This window comes from Sus scrofa, chromosome 2 (assembly GCF_000003025.6).
Source record: "Sus scrofa isolate TJ Tabasco breed Duroc chromosome 2, Sscrofa11.1, whole genome shotgun sequence".
Taxonomy (NCBI): domain Eukaryota; kingdom Metazoa; phylum Chordata; class Mammalia; order Artiodactyla; family Suidae; genus Sus; species Sus scrofa.
In genome coordinates, this window is record NC_010444.4 from 135,475,188 (window position 1) to 135,495,746 (window position 20,559).

A 20,559-nucleotide genomic window follows, 5' to 3' on the forward strand; every position below is an offset into this window, starting at 1 on the left:
GTTTATCTGTGAGAACCTATTTGGCCTGAACTGAGGGCATGTCCCTCAATAAAAAATGGGGTTTTTATTTATTCCTGCTAGATGCCCCAGGGGAACCCCTGGTCCAGTACAAAATTTTATTACCTATTTCTCATTTTTGGGGATCCTGAACCACAGAATTATATGAATTTGAACTTGAATCTACATACCCACTAGGTCCACGGTTATGAATTCTTTTTTTTTTTGGTCTTTTCAAGGATTGCACCCGTGGCATATGGAGGTTCCCAGGCTAGGGGTCTAATCGGAGCTGTAGCCACCAGCCCACGCCAGAGCCACAGCAACGTGGGATCCGAGCCTCTTCTGCGACCTACACCACAGCTCGGGGCAACACTGGATCCTTAATCCGCTCCCTCATGGTTCCTAGGTGGATTCATTAACCACTGAGCCACGACAGGAACTGTATTTTCTCCCATTCAGACAGAGTCCAATATTTTTCCTTGTTTCTCTGAACCGCTGGGTAAACTTCTCTCTAGAAACCTCTTTCCTTACAGGGGACTCCCTTTAACTATCTGAGGTTTATTCAAGAGTTTCATCTACCTGATGAAATTCCTCACCTTACTTAGGTCCCAGATTTTATTCCTATTCCTACTTGTGTATCGAAATCCAAGCCCCAATTTGTTCATACGTTCTCCTCTAATTTATCTTTCTCTTTTTGGTAGGTTTTGTCGTCTTCAGCTATGCATTTAAGTTTTTCCCCAGCATTACAGATGGTAATGGATTTTTTTTTTTTTTGGAAATATGGTTCACTATATACTGCCAGGAACAGAAGTCTTTGAATGAATGTTTTAAAGTTCCATCTTATGTTAAGATATAATATAATTCAGAAAGGTATTTATAACTGAAATGTACAGGTTAATGAATAATAATAATCACCACCAGGTCAAAGGATAGAACATTAGCAGAACCTAAGAACCTCTCTTCATGCCTTTTCTCAATAGCAATCTCTCCCCTTTTCTCAATATTCTGACTTTTGTGGCAGTTTTTTTTGCATCTCTTTATAGGTCTGATAAAGTACAATTTAGTTTAGTTTTGACTGATTTTGAATTCTTTCCTTGTGAGACTTATTTATAACATTGTGTATAGCTATAATTAATTTATTTATATTCCATGATATGAATATACCATAATTGGTTTAGCTTTTCTTCTGCTAGAAGACATTTACACTGTTTTCAGGGTTTGCTAGTACAACAAATGCTGCAATCACTCTTGGTGAGTATGTATCTTGCGTATGGGTGTGGGTTTTTATTGTGTATGGGTGTGGGTTTTTATTGTGTTATATTATGTATGTACAGGTGTGGGTTTCTATTGTGTCTGTCCCTAGGAGTAGAATTGCTGGGGCACATCTTCGGCTTTTTAAGAAAATGCCCAGCTGGAGGTTGCGTTGTGTCCCAGTGGGTTACAAACCTGACTGATATCCATGAGGATACCGGTTCGATCCTTGGCCTTGCTCAGTGGGTTGGGGATGCAGTGTTGCCCTGAACTGTGGCATAGGTTGCTGCCACAGCTTGGATCCTGCATTGCTGTGGCTGTGGTGTAGGCCAGCAGCTGCAGCTCTGGTTCGACTCCTTGCCTGGTAACTTCCATCTGCTGCATGTGAGGCCCTAAAAAACAGAAAAAAAAAAAAAAAAAAAAAGAAAATGCCAAACTGTTTTTTTAAAGTAGTTGTACCCGTATGCAGTGTACCAGCATAGGTGAGTCTTCCTGTTGCTCTGCATAGTCACCATCATTTATTATTATTAGTTATTTTAATTTTTACAAGTCATATTGGGATGTATTTGTATCTTAAATACACTTATATCCCTCAATTTTATTTTGTTTACTTGATGACTAAGATGCATGAGCATCTTTTAATGTGTTTATTTGCTATCTGGATTTTCTCTTTTTTGAAGTGCTTTTTCTTTTTCTTTCTTTTTTCTTTTTTTTGTCTTTTGTCTTTTTTGTTGTTGTTGTTGCTATTTCTTGGGCCGCTCCTGCAGCATATGGAGGTTCCCAGGCTAGGAGTTGAATCGGAGCTGTAGCCACCGGCTTACGCCAGAGCCACAGCAACTCGGGATCCGAGCCGCGTCTGCAACCTACACCACAGCTCACGGCAACGCCGGATCGTTAACCCACTGAGCAAGGGCAGGGACCGAACCCGCAACCTCATGGTTCCTAGTCGGATTCGTTAACCACTGCGCCATGACGGGAACTCCCTGAAGTGCTTTTTCAAGTCTTTTTCCCAAGGCTCGACTAGGTCTGTAAATCTTTTTCTTATTAAGTTGTGGGAGTCGTTTATATATTTTGTTTGATTTTGCTTTTTGGCTGTGCACATGGCATGCAAAAATTCCCAGGCCGGGGATCGAAACTGTGCAACAGCAGTAACTAGAGCCACAGCAATGACAACGCTGGATCCTTAACCTGCTGTGCCACTGGGGCACTCATATATAGTTTGTATATTAGTCCTTTTTATTTTATTTTTTAAATTTAAGTATAGTTGACTTACAGTGTTGTGTTAGTTTCAGGTATATAGCACAGTGATTTAGTTTTATATATATATATTTATATTTTCTTTTTCAGATTCTTTTCTCTTATAGGTTGTTACAAAATATTGAGTGTAATTCCCTGTATTGTATAGTAGGTCCTTGTTTATCTATTTTATATGGAGTAGTGTGTAGTAGTGTGTAAATTAATTCCAAACTCCTAATTTGTCCCTAATTTATATGTTCCCCCTCTTTCCCCTTTGGTAACCATAAGTTTCTTTTTTTATGTCTGTGGGTCTATTTCTGTTTTGCATATAAGTTCATTTGTATTATATCTTTTTTTTTAGATTCTGCATATAGGTGTATCATATGATATTTGTCTGGCTTACTTCACTTAGTATGATAATCTCTAGGTCCATCTGTGTTGCTGCAAATAGCATTTTTTTTTTTTTTGTTAGGGCTGCACCTGTGGCATATGGAGGTTCCCAGGCTAGAGGCTTAATTAGAGCTATAGCTGCTGGCCTACACCACAGCCACAGCAACATGGGATCCATGCCGTGTCTACGATCTACACCACAGCTCATGGCAATGCCGGATCCTTAACCCACTAAGCGAGGCCAGGGATTGAACCCACATCCTCTTGGATGCTAACTGGGTTTGTTAACCACTGAGCCACAACGAGAACTCTACAAATGGCATTGTTATTTCATTATTTTTTTTTATGACTGAGTGGATATCAGTCCTGTGTTGGATATATGAGTAGTAAATGTCTTTTTCTACCTGATGCTGTGTCTTTTTACTAAAGAGTATCAATTATTAATTTTTTCATCTTAGGGCCACACCTGTGGCATATGGAAGTTCCCAGGCTAGAGTTTGAATTGGAGCTGTAGCTTCTGGCCTATGCCACAGCCAGCACAAGCCAGATCCAAGTCCCATCTCTGACCTATGCTGCATATGCCAGATCCTTAACCCACTTAGGCCAGGGATCCAACCTGCATCCTCATGGATTCTGGTTGACTTCTTAACCCGTTGAGCCACCATGGGAACTCCTAAATTATTAATTTTGATGTAGTTAAACATATTAATCTTTTTTTATATCTTATTTAAGAAATTCTTTTCTGCTTCAGGGTCATAAAGATGTTTTCTTTTTCTTATAAGCATTCCTTTTTGTAATGTGCCTCGAAATGATTTTGGTGTACGAGATAAGACATTGGGCCCATCTTTTTCCCCATGTGGATAGCCAGTCACCCTACTGGCATTTACTGAAGGAAGTTCATCCTTTCCCCACTAGTTTAGGGTGTAACCTCTGCTATATATAAAATTCCCATGTTTGGAGTTCCCACTGTGGTGCAGTGGGTTAAGGATCCTTTGTTGTCCCTGAGGTGGTGCAGGTTCGATCCCCAGCCTGGCGCAGTGGATTAAGGATCCCGCTTAGGTGGGTTAAGCATTGCCACAGTTGTGTGCCATAGGTTGCACCTACAGCTCGGATTCGGTCCCTGTCCAGAAACTTCATATGCCATGGGTGCAGCCAAAAAGAGAAAAAATTCTTCCATGTCTACATGTTTCTACTTCTTTGCAGTTTCACTAATCTATTTGCCTAATCTTGCTCTAGGCCACACTTTCTTAATGACTACGTTTTTATGCTAAATTTTGTTATTTGATAGAGGAAGTACCTTCCACCTTTTTTTGAGTTTCTGAGCTGTTTGGGGCCTTTCAGTCTTCTGTAAATTTGAGAATTAGCTTGCAAAAAATCACCTCTTCAAGTTATGATTGAGATGGTAGTTATTGGTGGAAATTAACATTATTATCAATAGACATGATGGAAAATAATATAAGAAAAGATTGAGAGTTCCCACTGTGGTGCAGCGATAAGGATCCAATGACTCTCTGGCAGTTCAGATTGCTCACTGAGGCATGGATTCGATCTTTGGCCCAGGAGCTTCCACATGCCATTTAGAGTTCCCTTCAGAGACAACTTATATACCTTTGTTGATGGTATTCCTGGGTACTTTTTGGCAGAATAAAACCATGTGGCCCAGAATTTTCTTTGTGGGAAGTTTTTCCAATTAACGAATTAATTCTCTTTAGTAGAGGCAGAGCTACATAGGTTATCTACTTCTTCTTCTTCTTCTTTTGTCTTTTGTTTTTTTTAGAGCTGCACCTGTGGCATATGGAGGTTCCCAGGCTAGGGGTTGAATCGGAGCTGTTGCTGCCAGCCTACGCCAGAGCCACAGCAACGCCAGATCTGAGCTGTGTCTGCGACCTACACCACAGCTCACGGCAATGCCGGATCCTTAACCCACTGAGCAAGGCCAGGGATTGAACCTGCAACCTCATGGTTCCTAGTCAGATTTGTTTCCGCTGTGCCACGACGGGAACTCCATCTATTTCTTCTTGAATGAGCTTTAGCAATTTTCCTTTTTGGAATTTGAGAGTTTTATTAGTGGAGACATAGATATGAGTTTATATTGATATTTCTAATCCGTATTTAAACTTTAGGATTTTTTTTTTTTTTTTGGTCTTTTTAGGGCCGTGCTTGCTGCATATGGAAGTTCTCAGGCTAGGGGTCAAATCAGAGCCATAGCTTCAGGCCTATGCCACAGCCACAACCACACCAGATCTGAGCTTTGTCTGCAACTTACACCAGAGAGCACAGCAACACTGGATCCTTAACCTACTGAGTGGGGCCAGGGATCGAACGTATGTTCTCGTGGATACTAGTTGGGTTCATTACCACTGAGCCACAGTGGACACTCTAAAACTTCAGGATTTTTATGACCTTGTTTTGAGTTTATGCTTGTATATCTTTTTTTGTGTGATAACATCAATCCTATGTTAGTCTTTAGTGTTGCTCACTGGTATTCTGTTTTCAGCTCTGCATGGGCATATAAAATTCTGAGCCTCCCAGCCCTTTTGTGGTTGTATTTGCCCCTATGATGTAGTTTTGGCCACTGAGTTGTGAGAAAAAGTAGCATTTTTTTCACTTCCACTCTAGATTGTTTCATTCTGGTTTTAATTCTCTTTTCCCTGGTCTCAGCAGTTGTGGAAATGCATAGAGATGGAGTTTTTTTTTTTTTTTATCAGCTTGGGTCCTTGAGCAACTGTAATAATCAGAGCATCCTGACAACCGTTGCTGGATCTATGGCATGTACAAGAAATAAATCTTTGTTGTTTCATGCCACTGAGGGAGGGTCTGAAGTCGATTATTATTGCAGTAAAATCTCCTGTCTTGATATATACCATTTCTTATTTGCTTTATCCTGCTAAATACATAAGATAGCTTACAAATAACAATATAAATAGTCCTAAATAAAGTGTATCACTCTTACAGTGTATATATAATATGTGTACTATAATAATATTAGCAACGAAACTACAAGGGAAGTTTGTTATTTCTTTTGCAGTTCTTTTTTTTATTTTTTGGTTTTTAGGTCCATACCCATATGCACCCGCGGCATATGGAGGTTCCCAGGCTAGGGGTCCAATCGGAGCTATAGCTGCCAGCCTACGCTACAGCCACAGCAACTTGGGATCAGAGCTACTTCTGCAACCTACACCACAGCTCACGGCAACGCCAGATCCTTAACCCCCTGAGCAAGGCCAGGGATCGAACACACAACCTCATGGTTCCTAGTCGGATTCATTTCCACTGTGCCATGCTGGGAACTCCTTTTTTGCAGCTCTTTTAGCTCTCAATATGACCTGCTAAGGATGCTCAAAGGACCATGTCCCAAAGTCCCCTGAAGTGATCATTTTCTTTTTGTGATTGTTACCTATTTTATATTTAGCTAAGACATCTTTAAGCTAAGTTTGAGGCTTAAGATTTTTGAACGTGGGTGATTTGAGTTTGGTCTGTAGATGTGATAAGATGCCCCAGAGCCCTTTTGTCCTGCTCTTCTCAGCACTAAGCACCTTTTCTTGAGGTTCCCTGGGGCTGGGGTGGGGATAAACTAATTGACTTCTGGTTCACCCTTAGCCTGAGGGTGTAGCCCTTTGAGGTACCAGCTTTCTGAGGGAGACAGTGTCCTACTGGACTCCCACCTTGCGTAGGTCCTGTCCGTTTCTCCGTGAGGCTGTTGGAGAATCCATCCATCCATCCGCTGGCTTGGATGGACAAGTGCTCTCAGGAAAACAGCCTCACAGCTCTACTTCCGTCTCTGGGTTCTCACTCATTTTCCCCCACTCTTCTCACCCCCTCGATGTTTAAGAAGTTCTCCCTTAAGGATTTTATGCAGTATTTTTTAATGGGGGGATCCCCCGAGAGACCAAATCTTCCATAAGCTCAGGGAGAGGAGTCTGACCATCGGTTCTGTGGTTGGAACTGATGTGGCATTTATAGGGTGGTGGCTGGACCACAGGAATGATTCCATCATCTTTCCATCAACCCTCATGGGTTTTGTTTTTCTTCCTCCAGTTGCCTAGGAAGGAAGGATAAGGCAGGTTCCCCTCCGTGGTCATGGCTTTCAGCTGGGAGATGAGCATCTCCAGTCACAGTGCTCCCATTCACCAAAGACACACATTCTTGTCCTCGCCTGCCCCACAGGGAGCAAGAGTGGATGGGAAAGCGTGGCTCTCTGCCTTGTACCTGTGCAGTTCATGAGTGAGTGTCAGTGTCAGATATCTCTTCTTCATACAAATGTGATGCACATAGCTCCTTGTAGAAATTTGAGAACATACAAACACATGTATGGAGGAAAATCAGATCTCCTTATAATCCCAGGACTCAGTGATAAACATTTGGGCCCATTTCCCTCCTAGTTTTCTTTTACAAAGATGTGAATATACAGCATGAGTTTTCTTACGTCTTGAAGCAACAGTGATTACCTAGCAGTATATCAGCAGGTGCTGATTCAGGTTGTCCTTGGGTTTTCAGAAAGCCTGATCAGCATGAGCACTGGGCCGTGGCTCCTTGTAGACTTCCCCCAGGAGGTCTGTGAGTCACATTTTTTCTTGTGCCCCAGGGATGCTGAAAGTCTCCCTGTTGTTGGTCTGTCTGGGGGGTGCGTTCTGCTCATGGTGTACTGGGTGGGTCATGTTGGCTGTTCCCATCCTTCTTCCTGGGCTGCACAGGACACTGCCCAGCAGGTCTTCTGGCCACTGCTGGCCAACATCTCCTGTCTCCTAACTGGATTTCACTTTGACAGGAAACGCTGGCTTGAAGGGATGAACTCTGATGGTCAATGTCCTTGGAGAAATGAGAGCTAAGGAGATGAACTAATTTTCTTTGGACAGATAAAAATGGTACCTTTGTACACATAGATGATAGCTGTTTGGACTTGAATATAATATAAAGTAGTATTTATTGCATCAAAATGAGTTTTTAAAACTTTGATATTAATTTAGTTTAACTGTATTTAATTGATGGATAGTTGATTTACAATGTTTCACAGGTACAAAGAAGTGATTAAGTTGTGTGTGTGTGTGTGTGTGTGTGTGTATACATATATATGCTTTTTCTGATTCTTTTCCACTATAGGTTGTTACAAGATAATGAATATAGTTCCCTGTGCTATACAGTAGTTCATTGTTGTTTATTTTCCCTATAGTCGTTTGTATAGGTTAACCCCAAACTCCTAATTTATCCCTCCCCCCTCCATTCCCCTTAGTAACTATGTTTGTCTTCTATGTCTGAATCTGTTTCTATTTTGTAAATAAGTTCATTTGTATCATTATTTTAGAGTCCACATATCAGTGATATTATATGTTATTTGACTTTCCATGTCTGACTGACTTCACTAGTATAATCTCTGTGTCCATCCATATTGCTGCAAATGGCATTATTTAATTCTTTTTTTTTTCTTCTTAGGGCTGCACCTGTGACATATGGAAGTACTCGGGCCAGGGATTGCCACAGCCACAGCAATGGGATCTGAGCTGCATCTGCAACCTACCCCACAGCTTGCAGCAATGCTGGGTCCCTAACCCACTGAGCAAGGCCAGGGATCAAATTTTCATTCTCAAAGAGACAACGTTGGGTCCTCAACCCACTGGGCCACAGCAGGAACTCCTTTTTCATTCTTTTTATGTCTGAGTAGTATTCTGTTGTGTGTATGTCTCACATGTCCTTTTTTTAAAATTACTTAATGAATTTTATTACATTTATAGGTGTACAGTGATCATCACAACCAAATTTTACAGTATTTCCATCCCAAACCGTCAGTGTATCCCCCTCCCCCAAACTGTGTCCTTTTGGAAAGCATATGTTTTTCAAAGTCTGTGAGTATCTGTCCTGCAAAGAAGTTCATTGTGTCCTTTTTTGAGATTCCACATGTAAGTGATAGCATGTGATGTTGGTGTCTCATTGACTGACTGACTTCACTTAGCATGGTAATTTCTAGGTCCATCCATATTGCTGCAAATGCCAGTATTTCGCTCCTTTTAATGGCTGAGTAATATTCCATTGTGTATATGTACCACGTCTTCTTGATCCACTCCTCCGTCAATGGGCATTTAGGTTGTTTCCATGTCTTGGCTGTTGTAAATAGTGCTGCAATGAACATTGGAGAACATGCGTCTTTTCGAATCATGGTTTTCTCTGGATGGATGCCCAGGATGTATATGTCTCACATCTTCTTTATCCATTTATCTGTTGATGGACATTAAAGTTGTTTCCATGTCTTGGCTACTGTAAATAGTGCTGCTGTGAACATTGGGACTGACATTAATTTTGGATTCAGGCAGAGCCAGCCCTAGGTAATGGAGAATTATGGCTCTGGAGCCATCTGCTAGCCACCATCCAATCTTCTTTCTTGGCCCCCTGGCCCCATGCATATTTAGACTCTGGGACTGCCGTGGTACTTTCACCACCACCCCCCCTAACCCCAGGGCCTGAATACCCCCTACTTCTCAGTTCTCTCTCTGCCTGTCCCCTCACTCCCAGCACCCTATGCTCATCCTTGCCTGGATATGCCCCCACCCCTCCCCTTGCAGCCCCAGCTTGTCTGGACACTTCTCTCCCACCTGCTCCTGCCCCTTGTGGCCCCTGATAGAAGCTTCTCTCTGGCCCACGCATTCCCAGGGTTCTGTGCTCACAGGAAAAGAGCCATGCATGGCCATCTATGAGCTTCTTCCCGCCTCCCCTAGGGCCACCTGCTTTCTCTGTCTGTTCTGGCAGCCCTTCCCCACTTCCTCAAGACAGCCTCCCCTTGAGCAGAGTGGTCGCAGGCTCTGCAAAGCATCTGGGTCCTGGATGCAGGCTAGCAGACAGAGCCACGGCTCTTGGCAGCATCTCTCTTTCTTTCCTTCACTTTAGCCTGACACTCTGCACCCCCAGTGCCCAGCTGGGAGGATGCTCCCCAGAGCCTGAAGGATGCTCTCTATCTCTGTGACAACATGGCACCCCACCATGCAGCCTTCAGCCTTGCCCTGTGTAGTGACCTCCCCTCCCAGAGCTGTCATGCTTGCGGTGCCCTTGTCCTCGTCTTCTCTCTTGGGTCTGCCCTTTGCTTTTGCTGTTCCTGTCTGCAGGCAGGCTCCCACTCCCTCTGTTCTCCACTCCAGTTTTCCTCTTGACTTCTGCTGCACCTCTCCCAGAGAGCCCTTCCTCACCAAGGCTCCCACACGTCCCCGTGTGCTGGTGGTTTCTCTGGGGTCCATATAACTCCAGCGGACTGTGGGTTCCATGTGGGCAGGACCTGGGGGGCAGAGGTAGTTTTTGGAAAATGATGGTTGAAGGAGAGAGTGGACACATTGTAAAGGCTGTGAAGGCTTTCTGGCTGGAGCGCCTGCCCTCCTCCTCCTTCTCCTGGATGTGGGCACACCAGAGCCCTACATGGCCTCCTTTCAGCCTGGTTAGTGGGGGAGTGGGTGGGACACTGGATAGGATAGAAGTTTCTGTCACCTGTTTGGGGTGGGTTTGGAGGGTCTAATCAGATGCATTTCCTCTTGCCTGAGGGCACTGACCAGACCCCCACATCTTCAGGGCTAGTCTGGGCAGTTGATTCTCTTGAGACAGAGGGTAGAGTAGCCCTTGTCTGTGTGGCCTGTGCCACCTGGGGGTCTGCATGGAAGTGAGGCTAGGACAGCTTGTGGTTCAGGCTTTTTGTCAAGATGGGTATTGCGGGGAGCAGGTTTAGTGGGAAGAGCATGTGTTTTGGCCTTTGCAGATTTGACTTTTAATCGTGGCTCTGTTGTTCTGAACCTCAGTTTCCTTGTCCGTAAAATGGACATCATAATAATACTCCTGCCTTGCTGGGGTATGGTAAGGTTTGAAACAGATGCTTAATCAGTGCTTATTGCAGGCGGGGCACATGGCAGATGACTTCCCCAGGAGAGGGGAGCAGCATCTTGTTTGTGTCATCATGGCACCCAGATAGACACTTGATGTTTCACCCAGATATTCTAGAGGTTTCTGGGAAAGTATTTTTTTGTTAATGAGATTACCATTTAAATCAGTAGACCCTGAGTAAAGCAGATCACCTTCCATTGAGGGGGTGGGGCGGGGTGGGCTCCACCCTGCACCCAACAGGTGAAGACCTCAAGAGAAACACACCGAGGAGAGGCAACTCAGCCAACAAACTGCCTTTGGGCTTGTCCTGCAAGTCTCCTCTGGGCCTCCAGCTGACTGCCTACTCTGCAGATGTGGACCTTCCACAGCTGCCCCAAACCAGTTCTTTGAAATATATCTCCCTCTCCCTGGAGACACACACACAGAGTTTGTGTTTCTCTGGAGAACCCACTCTAATGGTCATGGTGCAGTGACCTTGAAGTTTACCAAGGGCAGGGACTGTGTCTTTGTCAGTCCTCTGGCCCCCTACCTAGCCCAGTGCTGGCACAGAGCAGGAACTCCACGTCCCTGACCTGGTGACTGCCAAGCACCGTCTCCATCCTAGCTGGAAAGTCTGCCCCCGTGAGAACCAAGAAATGACGGGAGTTAAGAATGGATTAGACTCTGGGGACTGGAGTGGCTTTTAAGGGCCTGCAGAAGAGGTGATGCCAAGTTTTGTACCAGATGTTGTACCGAATGCACAAGTGGTTGTGCATTTTGGGAGCTGAAACTTCAGCGTGGGGAAGAGAGACTTCTGGGGTCAGGTACCTGCTTTGTCCAGTCCCTCTCTGAATGGGGACAGAGCTGGGGCCCCTTTGCCTTGACTGTCATGGACCTATTAACAGCGATGGAGGAGGGGGACAAAGCCCCGAGTGGCCCCGTCTTAGGCAGGGCTCCTTGTAAGAAGGGCACACAGACTGGCACCCAAAAAGGTAACTTTTCTCAAGTTTTATTGTAAAATTCTCAGAAAAAGAGCCATTTACAATGACAACACTGTATGATAATCTGTGAACCGTCTTTATATCAAGTGGTACTGCAAATACATGGCGTGTCCAATAGTGTGCAATACGTCAAAGTAAACACAAACTTATTTCCGATGCCACAGACAGTTACTGTGTTGGTACAAATTTCTACTAAAGTTGATGTATTAAAAATAATTTATATATATTTTATAAATAAGGAAAAAATTCACATGTATAGTAATTACAGGAGGCCTTTTGAGAAATACCAGTGATTCCAGAAAATATATTTTGGAGTCTACACAACTGCTCAAAATAATGTAATCTGCCTCGACATAAGCAATTTGGAAGTTTTCTGAGGTGCGGGGAGGATGAGAATCCTAACGGGACAAATGGCGGGTGTGTGTATGTGTGTGTGTGTGTATGTGACTTTGTATCTCCAGGGTCGTTCAGGACACTCTAGCATGAACACAAGCGTGTGTGACCACTGCAGCAGTATTCCATGCCTAGTCTGCTTTGAGATCATCTCACACGGGCTTTAGGAAGCACAAGCAGCGAGGGAGGGCAGGGTGGGGTGCGAAGGGGTCGGACCAGGAACAGGAGGGGGGCTGGCCAGTCGCTGGAGCCAGTGGTGAGGGTGTGGGACACTGGATAGGATAGAAGTTTCTGTCACCTGTTTGGGGTGGGTTTGGAGGGTCTAATCAGATGCATTTCCTCTTGCCTGAGGACACTGACCAGACCCCCACATCTTCAGGGCTAGTCTGGGCAGTTGATTCTCTTGAGACAGAGGGTAGAGTAGCTGGGGGCATCACAGAAGGCTGTGCTGTGGGCCTGGGGGGCGGGAGGCTTGCAGATTGCTGTCCTCACCTCTCTGAAGCAGCTGAAGTAGCAAAGGGGCCAACAACTCTTAAAGCTATGGTGGCCGTCACGATGGGCAGTGGATGAATGCTGAGACTTAGATCATTCTCCTTGGAAAGCTCTTGGGCCCCATATCCAGCTGATACCCATTGCTCTTCTTCAGAAACAAAGCTCTGATCTTGACGAGGGCTGTCCTCCACCCCCCGAAACCCCAGGTAGCATCATCCCATCCTGCCATGGGGCCTTGTGAAGAACCACGTGCCACTAAGGCTGGGGGCAGGAGGGGGGTCAGCAGTTACTGTTTTGTGGAGTACAGCCTGAGCCCTCTACAGCCTACTGGGGGTGGGTGGCCTTTTCTCTGGGGCCACAGGGGAAAGGGACGGTCCCATCTTAGTCCAGGTGAGCTTGGAAAGAGGGGTGTGTGAATTGCAGCTTTGTCCAATAAACAAGCTCACGCCCAACACTCGGTGCTGTGAATTCAGGAGGTCCCTGCTCTCCCCAGAGCTTCCACAATTGAACACACTGTGTCTGCTTACATTCCCAGTGCTGCTCACAGGTCCAAAGGAGGTGTGGGACCATGCCTGCTGGACTCCCTGTGTCTGCTGGGTGGCTGGTGCCTAAACCCCGAAGGCCCAGATATGGTGCTCAAATCCTCACGTGGCTTGGCAGGTAATCTGGTGTAGACGAAAGCAGGAAGTGGATTGTATTCCACCAGGTATTTGGGGTCTTGCAGTCACACCCTGAGGATAAACACTATATATTTCTCTCTCAAATCCTTTTTTTTTTTTTTTGGTCCTTTTAGGGCCGCACATGCGGCATATGGAGGTTCCCAGGCTAGGGGTCCAATCGGAGCCGCATCTGCCAGCCTACACCGCAGCCACAGCAATGCCAGGTCCAAGCTGCATCTGTGACCTACACCACAGCTCACAGGAATGCTGGATCTGTAACCCACTGTTCGAGGCCAGGGTTTGAACCTGCGTCCTCATGGATACTAGTTGGGTTCATTACCGCTGAGCCATGACGGGAACGCCTCCCTTGAATCTTTTAAACTCTCTGTTCTATGATCTCTATAATTTTGCTGATGTGCCAATCATCTGGGAGCCAACAGTAGCTTCTGGACCTTGGAGTGATTTCTACTTGGATCCCCAAACAAGGAAGCAGGATGTACAGGCCATTGAGGTGGCGCTGGTGTGGTGGTCAGGCGAGGAGCCTTGTAGGAGTGGCTCAGGAGCAGGAGGCCCAAGGCGGAGGAAGGGAGTGGGAAAGCAGAGAACAGAGCAAGGATGGAGGGCAGAGGGTAGCTCGGGCCCTCTGAGGGGCGAGATTTGGCCGCGACAGCATGGCTTCTATTCCCACTGCACAGTTTCTGTCTGCTAAGAGCCGACTTTCATGACAGTTCTGAGTTCTTTCTAGCCTTGGTCACCTAACCGCAAAGGGCTGTGAGCTCGGGTTCGGGCATGTGGTTGTGGACAGCAAGGGGCTGTGTCCCCATGGATTCTGATTGTGCTTGGAGTGGGATCTGGGGTCCCGGGTGGGGGAGGATGGCAAAAGACTTCACGTCTGCACCCTTGTCATCCTGCGTCACCTGTCTGGCCATCTGGGGATGCTGGGTTCCGGGAGGAAGGTGTGAGGTAGATTGGTGGATGCGTAGGAAGGAGTCGGAAGCAGTATCGATGCTCCTGTAGGATTTGGTAATGAGGACGGTGCAGGGTCCATGGTATGTCAATGAAACACATCGTGGAAAATGAATCGATTATGTTTTAAGCCCCTTGTAGAAAAATATATCCATCGTGACTCTTTCTCACGTCTCAGTTCTGAAACCTCCTATAGTTCACAGGTTATTGGTCAACATTAAAGAAGTTGCGGCCACACAAAGCCAGGCTGCTTTCCTCAATGAAGACACAGCAGTTCCAATGCCCTAGGGCAGCAGGGGGTTCTCAGCTTTACTTGGGGTTCAGAGCCGTCCTCCAGGGCACCTACCTGGAGCTGGCTGGGGAGACGGCCGGGACAGGAGTGGGAATTGCAGGGACTGAGCTTCTGTCCCCTGTGATGGTACGGAACCGGAAGCTTGGTATCGCTGTGGCCCCAGCCAAGGCTTTACAGGGATCTTCCAGCTACTTCTGGGGGTTTGGAGAAAGAAGTAGGACTCTGGAGTGACTTGGAGCCTTCAGAGAGGAGCCTGAGCCAGCCTCAGGTAGGGCTTGCTGGGTCAAGGTGACTGGGGCTGGGATGACGGCATTTGCCTCATTGCGTGTGGTCCACACCCATGCTTACCGGTGCAGGAAGTCCATGAAGGCATCTAGAAGCAGACAGAACCCTCTTCTGGCCACGAATCCGTGGGTGGCTGGTTGGGCTTTTGGACCCAGAATCTTCATGTGGGGGAAGGGGTTTCTGCTCCCTGGGGCAGAAGGAGAATGAAGGCTCCCCCATTTCTTTAATGTCACCACAAGTGTAAATTACGTGTGTGTGTGTTAGTCTGAAGAAAAAAATCTGTGTTGAATTTTCATGAAGTTAATTGTGTTTCAAAATCCAGGAATTGTGAAAGAGTTCATTACACAAGTGGCTTTTTTGGGTGATTCTTTTCATAAAACCAATACTTCTTCAATGTGCAACATCCTAGTTAGTCAATCACTTGTGATGATCAGAAGGATCAATGGCCGTTGTGACAACCTCCTACCCCAGCCGCTTTCCAACTGTGTTCCACGAGCCTCTTCTGGGGCTAAAGTGTGGGAAGAGGGGGAGATGGCAATCCCAGCCAGCTTTTCCCCTGCCTCCTACCCAAGCAGTTCCATTGGTTGCACTGCTGAAAAAATATTGACCCTCCTGTCTTTGTGTATTTGCAAATGTCACAGTTTGCAGGCTGGTGATTCCCTGCTCCTATTTAACTTTGTCTGAAGTGCTGGCAGCAAGACCTACACTGGCCCTCTCCAGCTTTGTAACAGCACAGTGATGACAACGAGGGGCAAATCTGCCTTTCAGACACACTTAGAAGTGGAAGGAACAGGGGAAAAGGAACAGCGCTGTCCAAGTCGCTCCCTGTTTAAACAGCCGGTCGGGACTGGACTGGCCTTTTATTCCAGAATCCTGCCACCCAGAGGGGCCGATGTTCTGGCCTGGCTGGGGCTCGTCCTCAGGTGGGCTCAGAGACTTTTTCTTCCAGGGGCTGCCACAATTGAGAAGAGTTTTCCAAAAGGAGAAGGCCCATGAAAGTTGGAGGGTTTCAGTAATAGAATGGGGAGTTTGGAAGTCAATGTGTCCAGAAATTGAGGCAGGAATTAAAAAAAAAAAAAGAGTTGTGTTTTCCATCCTTCCCAGTTATCATGAAACTAAATATTAGGCTTTTGAGGTCAGTTTCCTCGACCGATATCTACCTATTTTACCTTAAAAATATTGATGAATGTATACATCGAGGCACACTCCTAGGAGTTGTTGGTGACAAGTATTTTTGGTGGACGGAGATGTGTGAGACATGCCAGAGGATTGGCTTATCTCAGGAAATCTGATGGGGCAGGTGGGCTGGGCATTTAGGTGGGAGCGAGAAGCTCTATTTCCAGGGAGGCAGGGGAGGCTGTGTCTTCCTTTCCCTGCAAGGGGCCCTTCCTCAGCAGCCCAGGAAGATCACGGCCACTTTGGCAGGTGAAGGCATCTAAACTAGCCAATACCTCTGGATGGGACCAACTCTAGGCAGCTTTTGAAAAATGATCATTCAAGTTCGAAAGCATACAGGTGTGCTTTGGCCGCTGATGGGCATGAGAGACAAAGGGGGTGTTTCAAGACCTAAGGGCGCCTCATCCTTGCTGAGCTTCTCCCACATGGGCTGTGTTCACCGTGCTGTTGGGTTGTACTTCTTTGATGCCCACTGGAGAGCCCACTGCAGCCTGAGACATTTGGAAATAAGGCAGCAGTGCCTGCCCACATCCTGTTCAGCTTTGGAGTGTGTGCGAGTGGGGAGAGAGGGACCCGAGTATAAGGAAATTCTGAGAGGTGCTGTCTGTGGCATGATATGATGCAGGGCTTAGGGGGCCAGAGCTGAGGGCAAGGGCCACAGGCAGAAAAGAAATCGGCTTTTAAAAGGGATAATCTTAGGAACCTGCCTGGACTCCATTCATATCCTTGGGGTTTTTGCATTGAGCCTGGAGATGGCTATTCCGCAGGCTACCCACACCCTTCCAGGTAATCCTGGCCGGCCCCGACTCTGTAGTACTGGGCTGGCTAATAAATGTCCCCCTTCAGTGATGAAAAGCAGGCACGCAGGGTTTTCCTGGTCTGGGGGGGTGGGGGGGGTCCCGGTCCAGAACGGAGCCTTTGCTATTGTGGTGGCTTGATGTGCACTTCGGGGTGTCGGTGGGATAGAGGACCACAATCTTTTGATGACTATCGGCCTTCTTTCTGGCTGTGGGATGCGGCGACTCTCAGAGACTTGGCCTAAGGCAGGGAAGAACACAGCTGGACCTCAGAGAGCCTCTTTCTGCTTCCTAGCATTTCAGATTATAAAAAAGTATTCTTTAATCAAAATTTCCAAAATAAAGTGAGTGATTTCCCCATCTCCCAAGATGCAGTAAGTCCTGTTGGCTCTCCCTCGGGCTTACAACAAGTCAAATGGAAAGAAAAGCAAGCAGCAGCTGCGAAGGAGAAAATGAAGTCCAGAGCAAGCGTGGATGTGGCTCTCACGCCGGGAGGAAAAGCCCTGTTCCTGGGAACCTGTGTCTCCCGGCCCCGCTTCAGGTCACTCCATCGGGGTGAGGTCTGGCCAGACCCGGTGGAAAAGAATGTCTATGCGAAGGCCACTGACCACACCATCCGCCTGGACAGCGGGAGCTGCTAGTTCCTTGGCCGCCCAGGTCCCGTGGCTTGTAGCTGGGCGCAGAAAGGCTTCTCTGCCACGGCAGCGCGTTCCCGTCGCAGCTCGAGGCCGAAATCATCCCTCTGAACGAAAACCCCGATCTCGTTAGCAGCGCAAACCGAAACTTGCAAGGAGACCAGTGTTGAACCACAAAGCGGATAGAGGTTTTTGCTTTTGTCTGTAAAAATGTACAGGGCGCCTGCTTGGGGCCACGGGGTCAGGACCAGGCGATGCTCCGTGGCTGCTTCATACCTCGCCCACCCATACCACCGTGGTCCCCCCTTTGACGGCCGCCACCTCGCAGCGCAGCGCGTTTTGTCTCCCGTTGATGAGGAACAGCGACTCGCGGGCCGGCGTGAGCAGGTACTGTCCGAACAGCCCGCTGTCCCTCACGATCCTGCGGGGCCCGGGCGGCTCCTTCAGGCCCCTGAGCAGGCCCGTCTTCCCCGTGGACAGCTCCAGGAACAGCAGGTCCGGCTCTGCCTGCAGCGAGGCGTAGACGTAGTACTGGTTGCCCTGGGTGGAGGAGCGCTGGAAGGCCACGTCCGAGATGCCCCGACCCACTTTCAGGTCATAGAGGGTCTGGATCTGCCCCCGCAGCGTGATCTCCTGCACGTGCAGCTGGGGGCTGGTGGCGGCGGCGCTGACGACGAAGCGCCCGTCGGGGGACGTGTGCGGGGCGCCGGTAACGTGGCCGTTGGGGCCGACCACGGCGTCCGTGACGCTGTCGATCAGCAGCTGCGGGGCGGGGGCCACCGAGGGGCTGTCCTGCCGGCACTGGATGAAGAAGTAGCCGCCCAGGTGGCTGTGGGCCATGGCCTGCGGCAGGCAGCCGTGCCTCTGCAGCCCGATGGTCTTGAGCAGCATCAGCGTTTCCAGGTCGACTTTGTGCACTGCAGGGTCAGATTTGTTGAAGATGAAGCCGAATCTGGGAGGATGCAAACTGAGGTCAGCGGGGAAGGAGGCCTTTTTGGGGAGGGGGGATCTGTCAATTGTCTGAAACGCCTGCACCCTGTATCCTAATCCTTTCGTCATCTAAGAGCCTCTAGAAAGGTCTGCCATTCTGCCGGGCATGGCCTGGGAAGTGATTGTCTATCATCTCAAACCAGAGGCAGCTGGCTTGCAAAATGTTCCTGGATGTATGCTCTCCTATCATGCACGAAATGACAGAGGAGGAGGCTCAAAGTGCCTTCAGCGGGCTTCTCCCTCTGGGATGCCTTTGATTCAGCTTCCCTGAGTCCCTCTGCCAGCTGGGAAGTGGTGGCCTGTGGCTGGAGGGAAAGGACAAGAGCCGTCTGCCTGGACTCTGCCTGCCAGGAGGACAGGGGAGGCATGAACTTCCATCCGAGCTATTCTCTGCACTAACTGGTGCGTCAGAGTTTGGGCAGCCAGAGGCAGCAGAACAAGGAGACCTGTTCTATCTGTGACCCTTTATCTGGGAGAGGAAGGCGAAGGAGAGTCCCCTCTCTCTGGCCACACTGACCATGCCAGTTGGATGGACCTTGGTTGGGGCAGAGGGCAGCTTTTCCTGTTGCAGCCAGATGGCCTGGCTGCTCCGGGGCCCTCCTGGCTGCCGGGCCAGGGGCAAGATGTTTGTCTCTCTGAGCCTCTGCACATCGAATGAGGGATGTTCCTTCCAAGGGCTGTTGGGAGGATTAAATCTAAGAGGGAGCTTCCATAGGTGGTCGCTGCTCATACCTGGTCTTGGTGAACATTTTTCTTTGGAGGCTGGCAGCCCAGGAGCCTGACTCCAGGCAGCACTTTCCTCTGATCATGAGAGCCTCTGCCTAAACCCCTCAGTCGTCGAGGCCTCTGGGTGCTGTGTATACTCATAGGAGTGGCGTAAAAGCTCTTACACACTTTTCTCTTGAATGACAAATGGTGCCTCGGCGTGGGGAAAATGCCCATTGGACAGCATCTCTAAAGCATCCTTAAGGAGCCAGAGTGTGGAAAGAGCAGGAAAGAAAAGCCCACACTGACAGGGAACTGTAAGGTAAAAAGCCACACGAGGCTCTGCAGCATCTGAGTTTGCACACCTCGTAGCTGAATCCAGCTTCGAGGGAGTTTACCATTTACAGCCGTTTCAGAGGCTCTTCCCCAGGTACCCGCTGCAGTGAGATGGGGAAGCCATAATGTGGTTGTGGTCTCTCTTGGGCAAGGATAAATGGGCGAGTGCTATTTTTACAAGGCCAGCTTCGGCTCGCAGAAATGAGGCATTTCTTCCTGCAACAAGGTGCTTGACGTCAGAATAAAGGCAGGCCTAAATACTGCCCTGAGACATTGGAGTCTTGATGCATTTATAAAAGGGCACGCTCGGCCTTCTGGCAGTGGCGTCTTTACAGAAAGCATCAGGGGTGCTTTGAAATAAATAGGGAGGGGGTGTGGCCAGGCTGGGATGGGGCCACGGCTGTTAGGAAGCTGTGCCTTTGGATGGAGGCAACCCGGGCACCCAGGAAGCCTTGTTCCCTTGCGGGCTCCCTGCACCGCTGCTCTGGGGACTCCTAGTGGAACCACAGCATGTGGTCAGCAGAGAATACGGCCGAAGGGGGCACTGGCTTTACATTCACGCTGATGCTGCCAGGTCCTGGCTGTGTGACTTTGGCCAGTGCCTTAGCTTCTCTGAGCCCAAGTGTCCTCATCTCTGAAACAGGTTTGAACCCACCTCTACTAGTTTTTTGTGTCCAGTGAGGAGAAGGTACTCAACTAACCATGGTTGTCTGCTCCTTTCCTCTCCTGTCCTCACCCAAGGATGCGGCTTCCTGACCTCACTGGGTCCCCGAGGGCATAGGAACCGTGTGCCTTCCTTGATGGCTATCATTAGGTCTAGGAGTGGGGCTGTTTCTCTGTCCCTCCCTGATGAGGTGAAAGCCAGCCCAGGAGGTGTGTGGAGAGAAAGAAAAAGGAGCAGGGCCACCCTGGGCGAAGGTGCCCCGTGCTGGGCTGAGCTGGGGACATGGGGTAGCTTAGGCCATTGCAGGCTGGTCTTACCTGATGTGGTTGATGATGAGGTTTGTGGGGGGAATGAAGAAATCGTCCATTCCTGCAAACGGCGTGCGGATGAGGTGCTGGCCCTGGCCGGTGCTGGCTTCTGTGATCACCTGTAACACAGACCGGAAGGCCCGGTGAGGGCTGGAA

The 20,559-nt window shown here is 48.2% G+C and overlaps 1 protein-coding gene and 1 long non-coding RNA gene across 3 annotated transcripts in view; one reads left to right on the forward strand and one right to left on the reverse strand.

Moving 5' to 3' along the window:
* The window catches only part of LOC110259479, a 90,551-nt gene extending 77,351 nt beyond the window's left edge, over nucleotides 1-13,200 (forward strand). The window contains exon 3 of the long non-coding RNA XR_002341905.1: nucleotides 13,126-13,200. This is a non-coding gene — a long non-coding RNA (uncharacterized LOC110259479). The remainder of the gene's footprint in view (nucleotides 1-13,125) is intronic.
* The window catches only part of FSTL4 (follistatin like 4), a 610,055-nt gene continuing 601,193 nt past the window's right edge, over nucleotides 11,698-20,559 (reverse strand). For both annotated transcript variants that reach the window (XM_021084753.1, XM_021084752.1), the window contains exons 15-16: nucleotides 20,413-20,522; nucleotides 11,698-18,352 (exon numbers count right to left, since the gene is read on the reverse strand). In XM_021084753.1, the coding sequence (XP_020940412.1) occupies nucleotides 17,671-18,352; nucleotides 20,413-20,522 (792 nt within the window). In that variant the 3' untranslated portion in view covers nucleotides 11,698-17,670. The remainder of the gene's footprint in view (nucleotides 18,353-20,412; nucleotides 20,523-20,559) is intronic.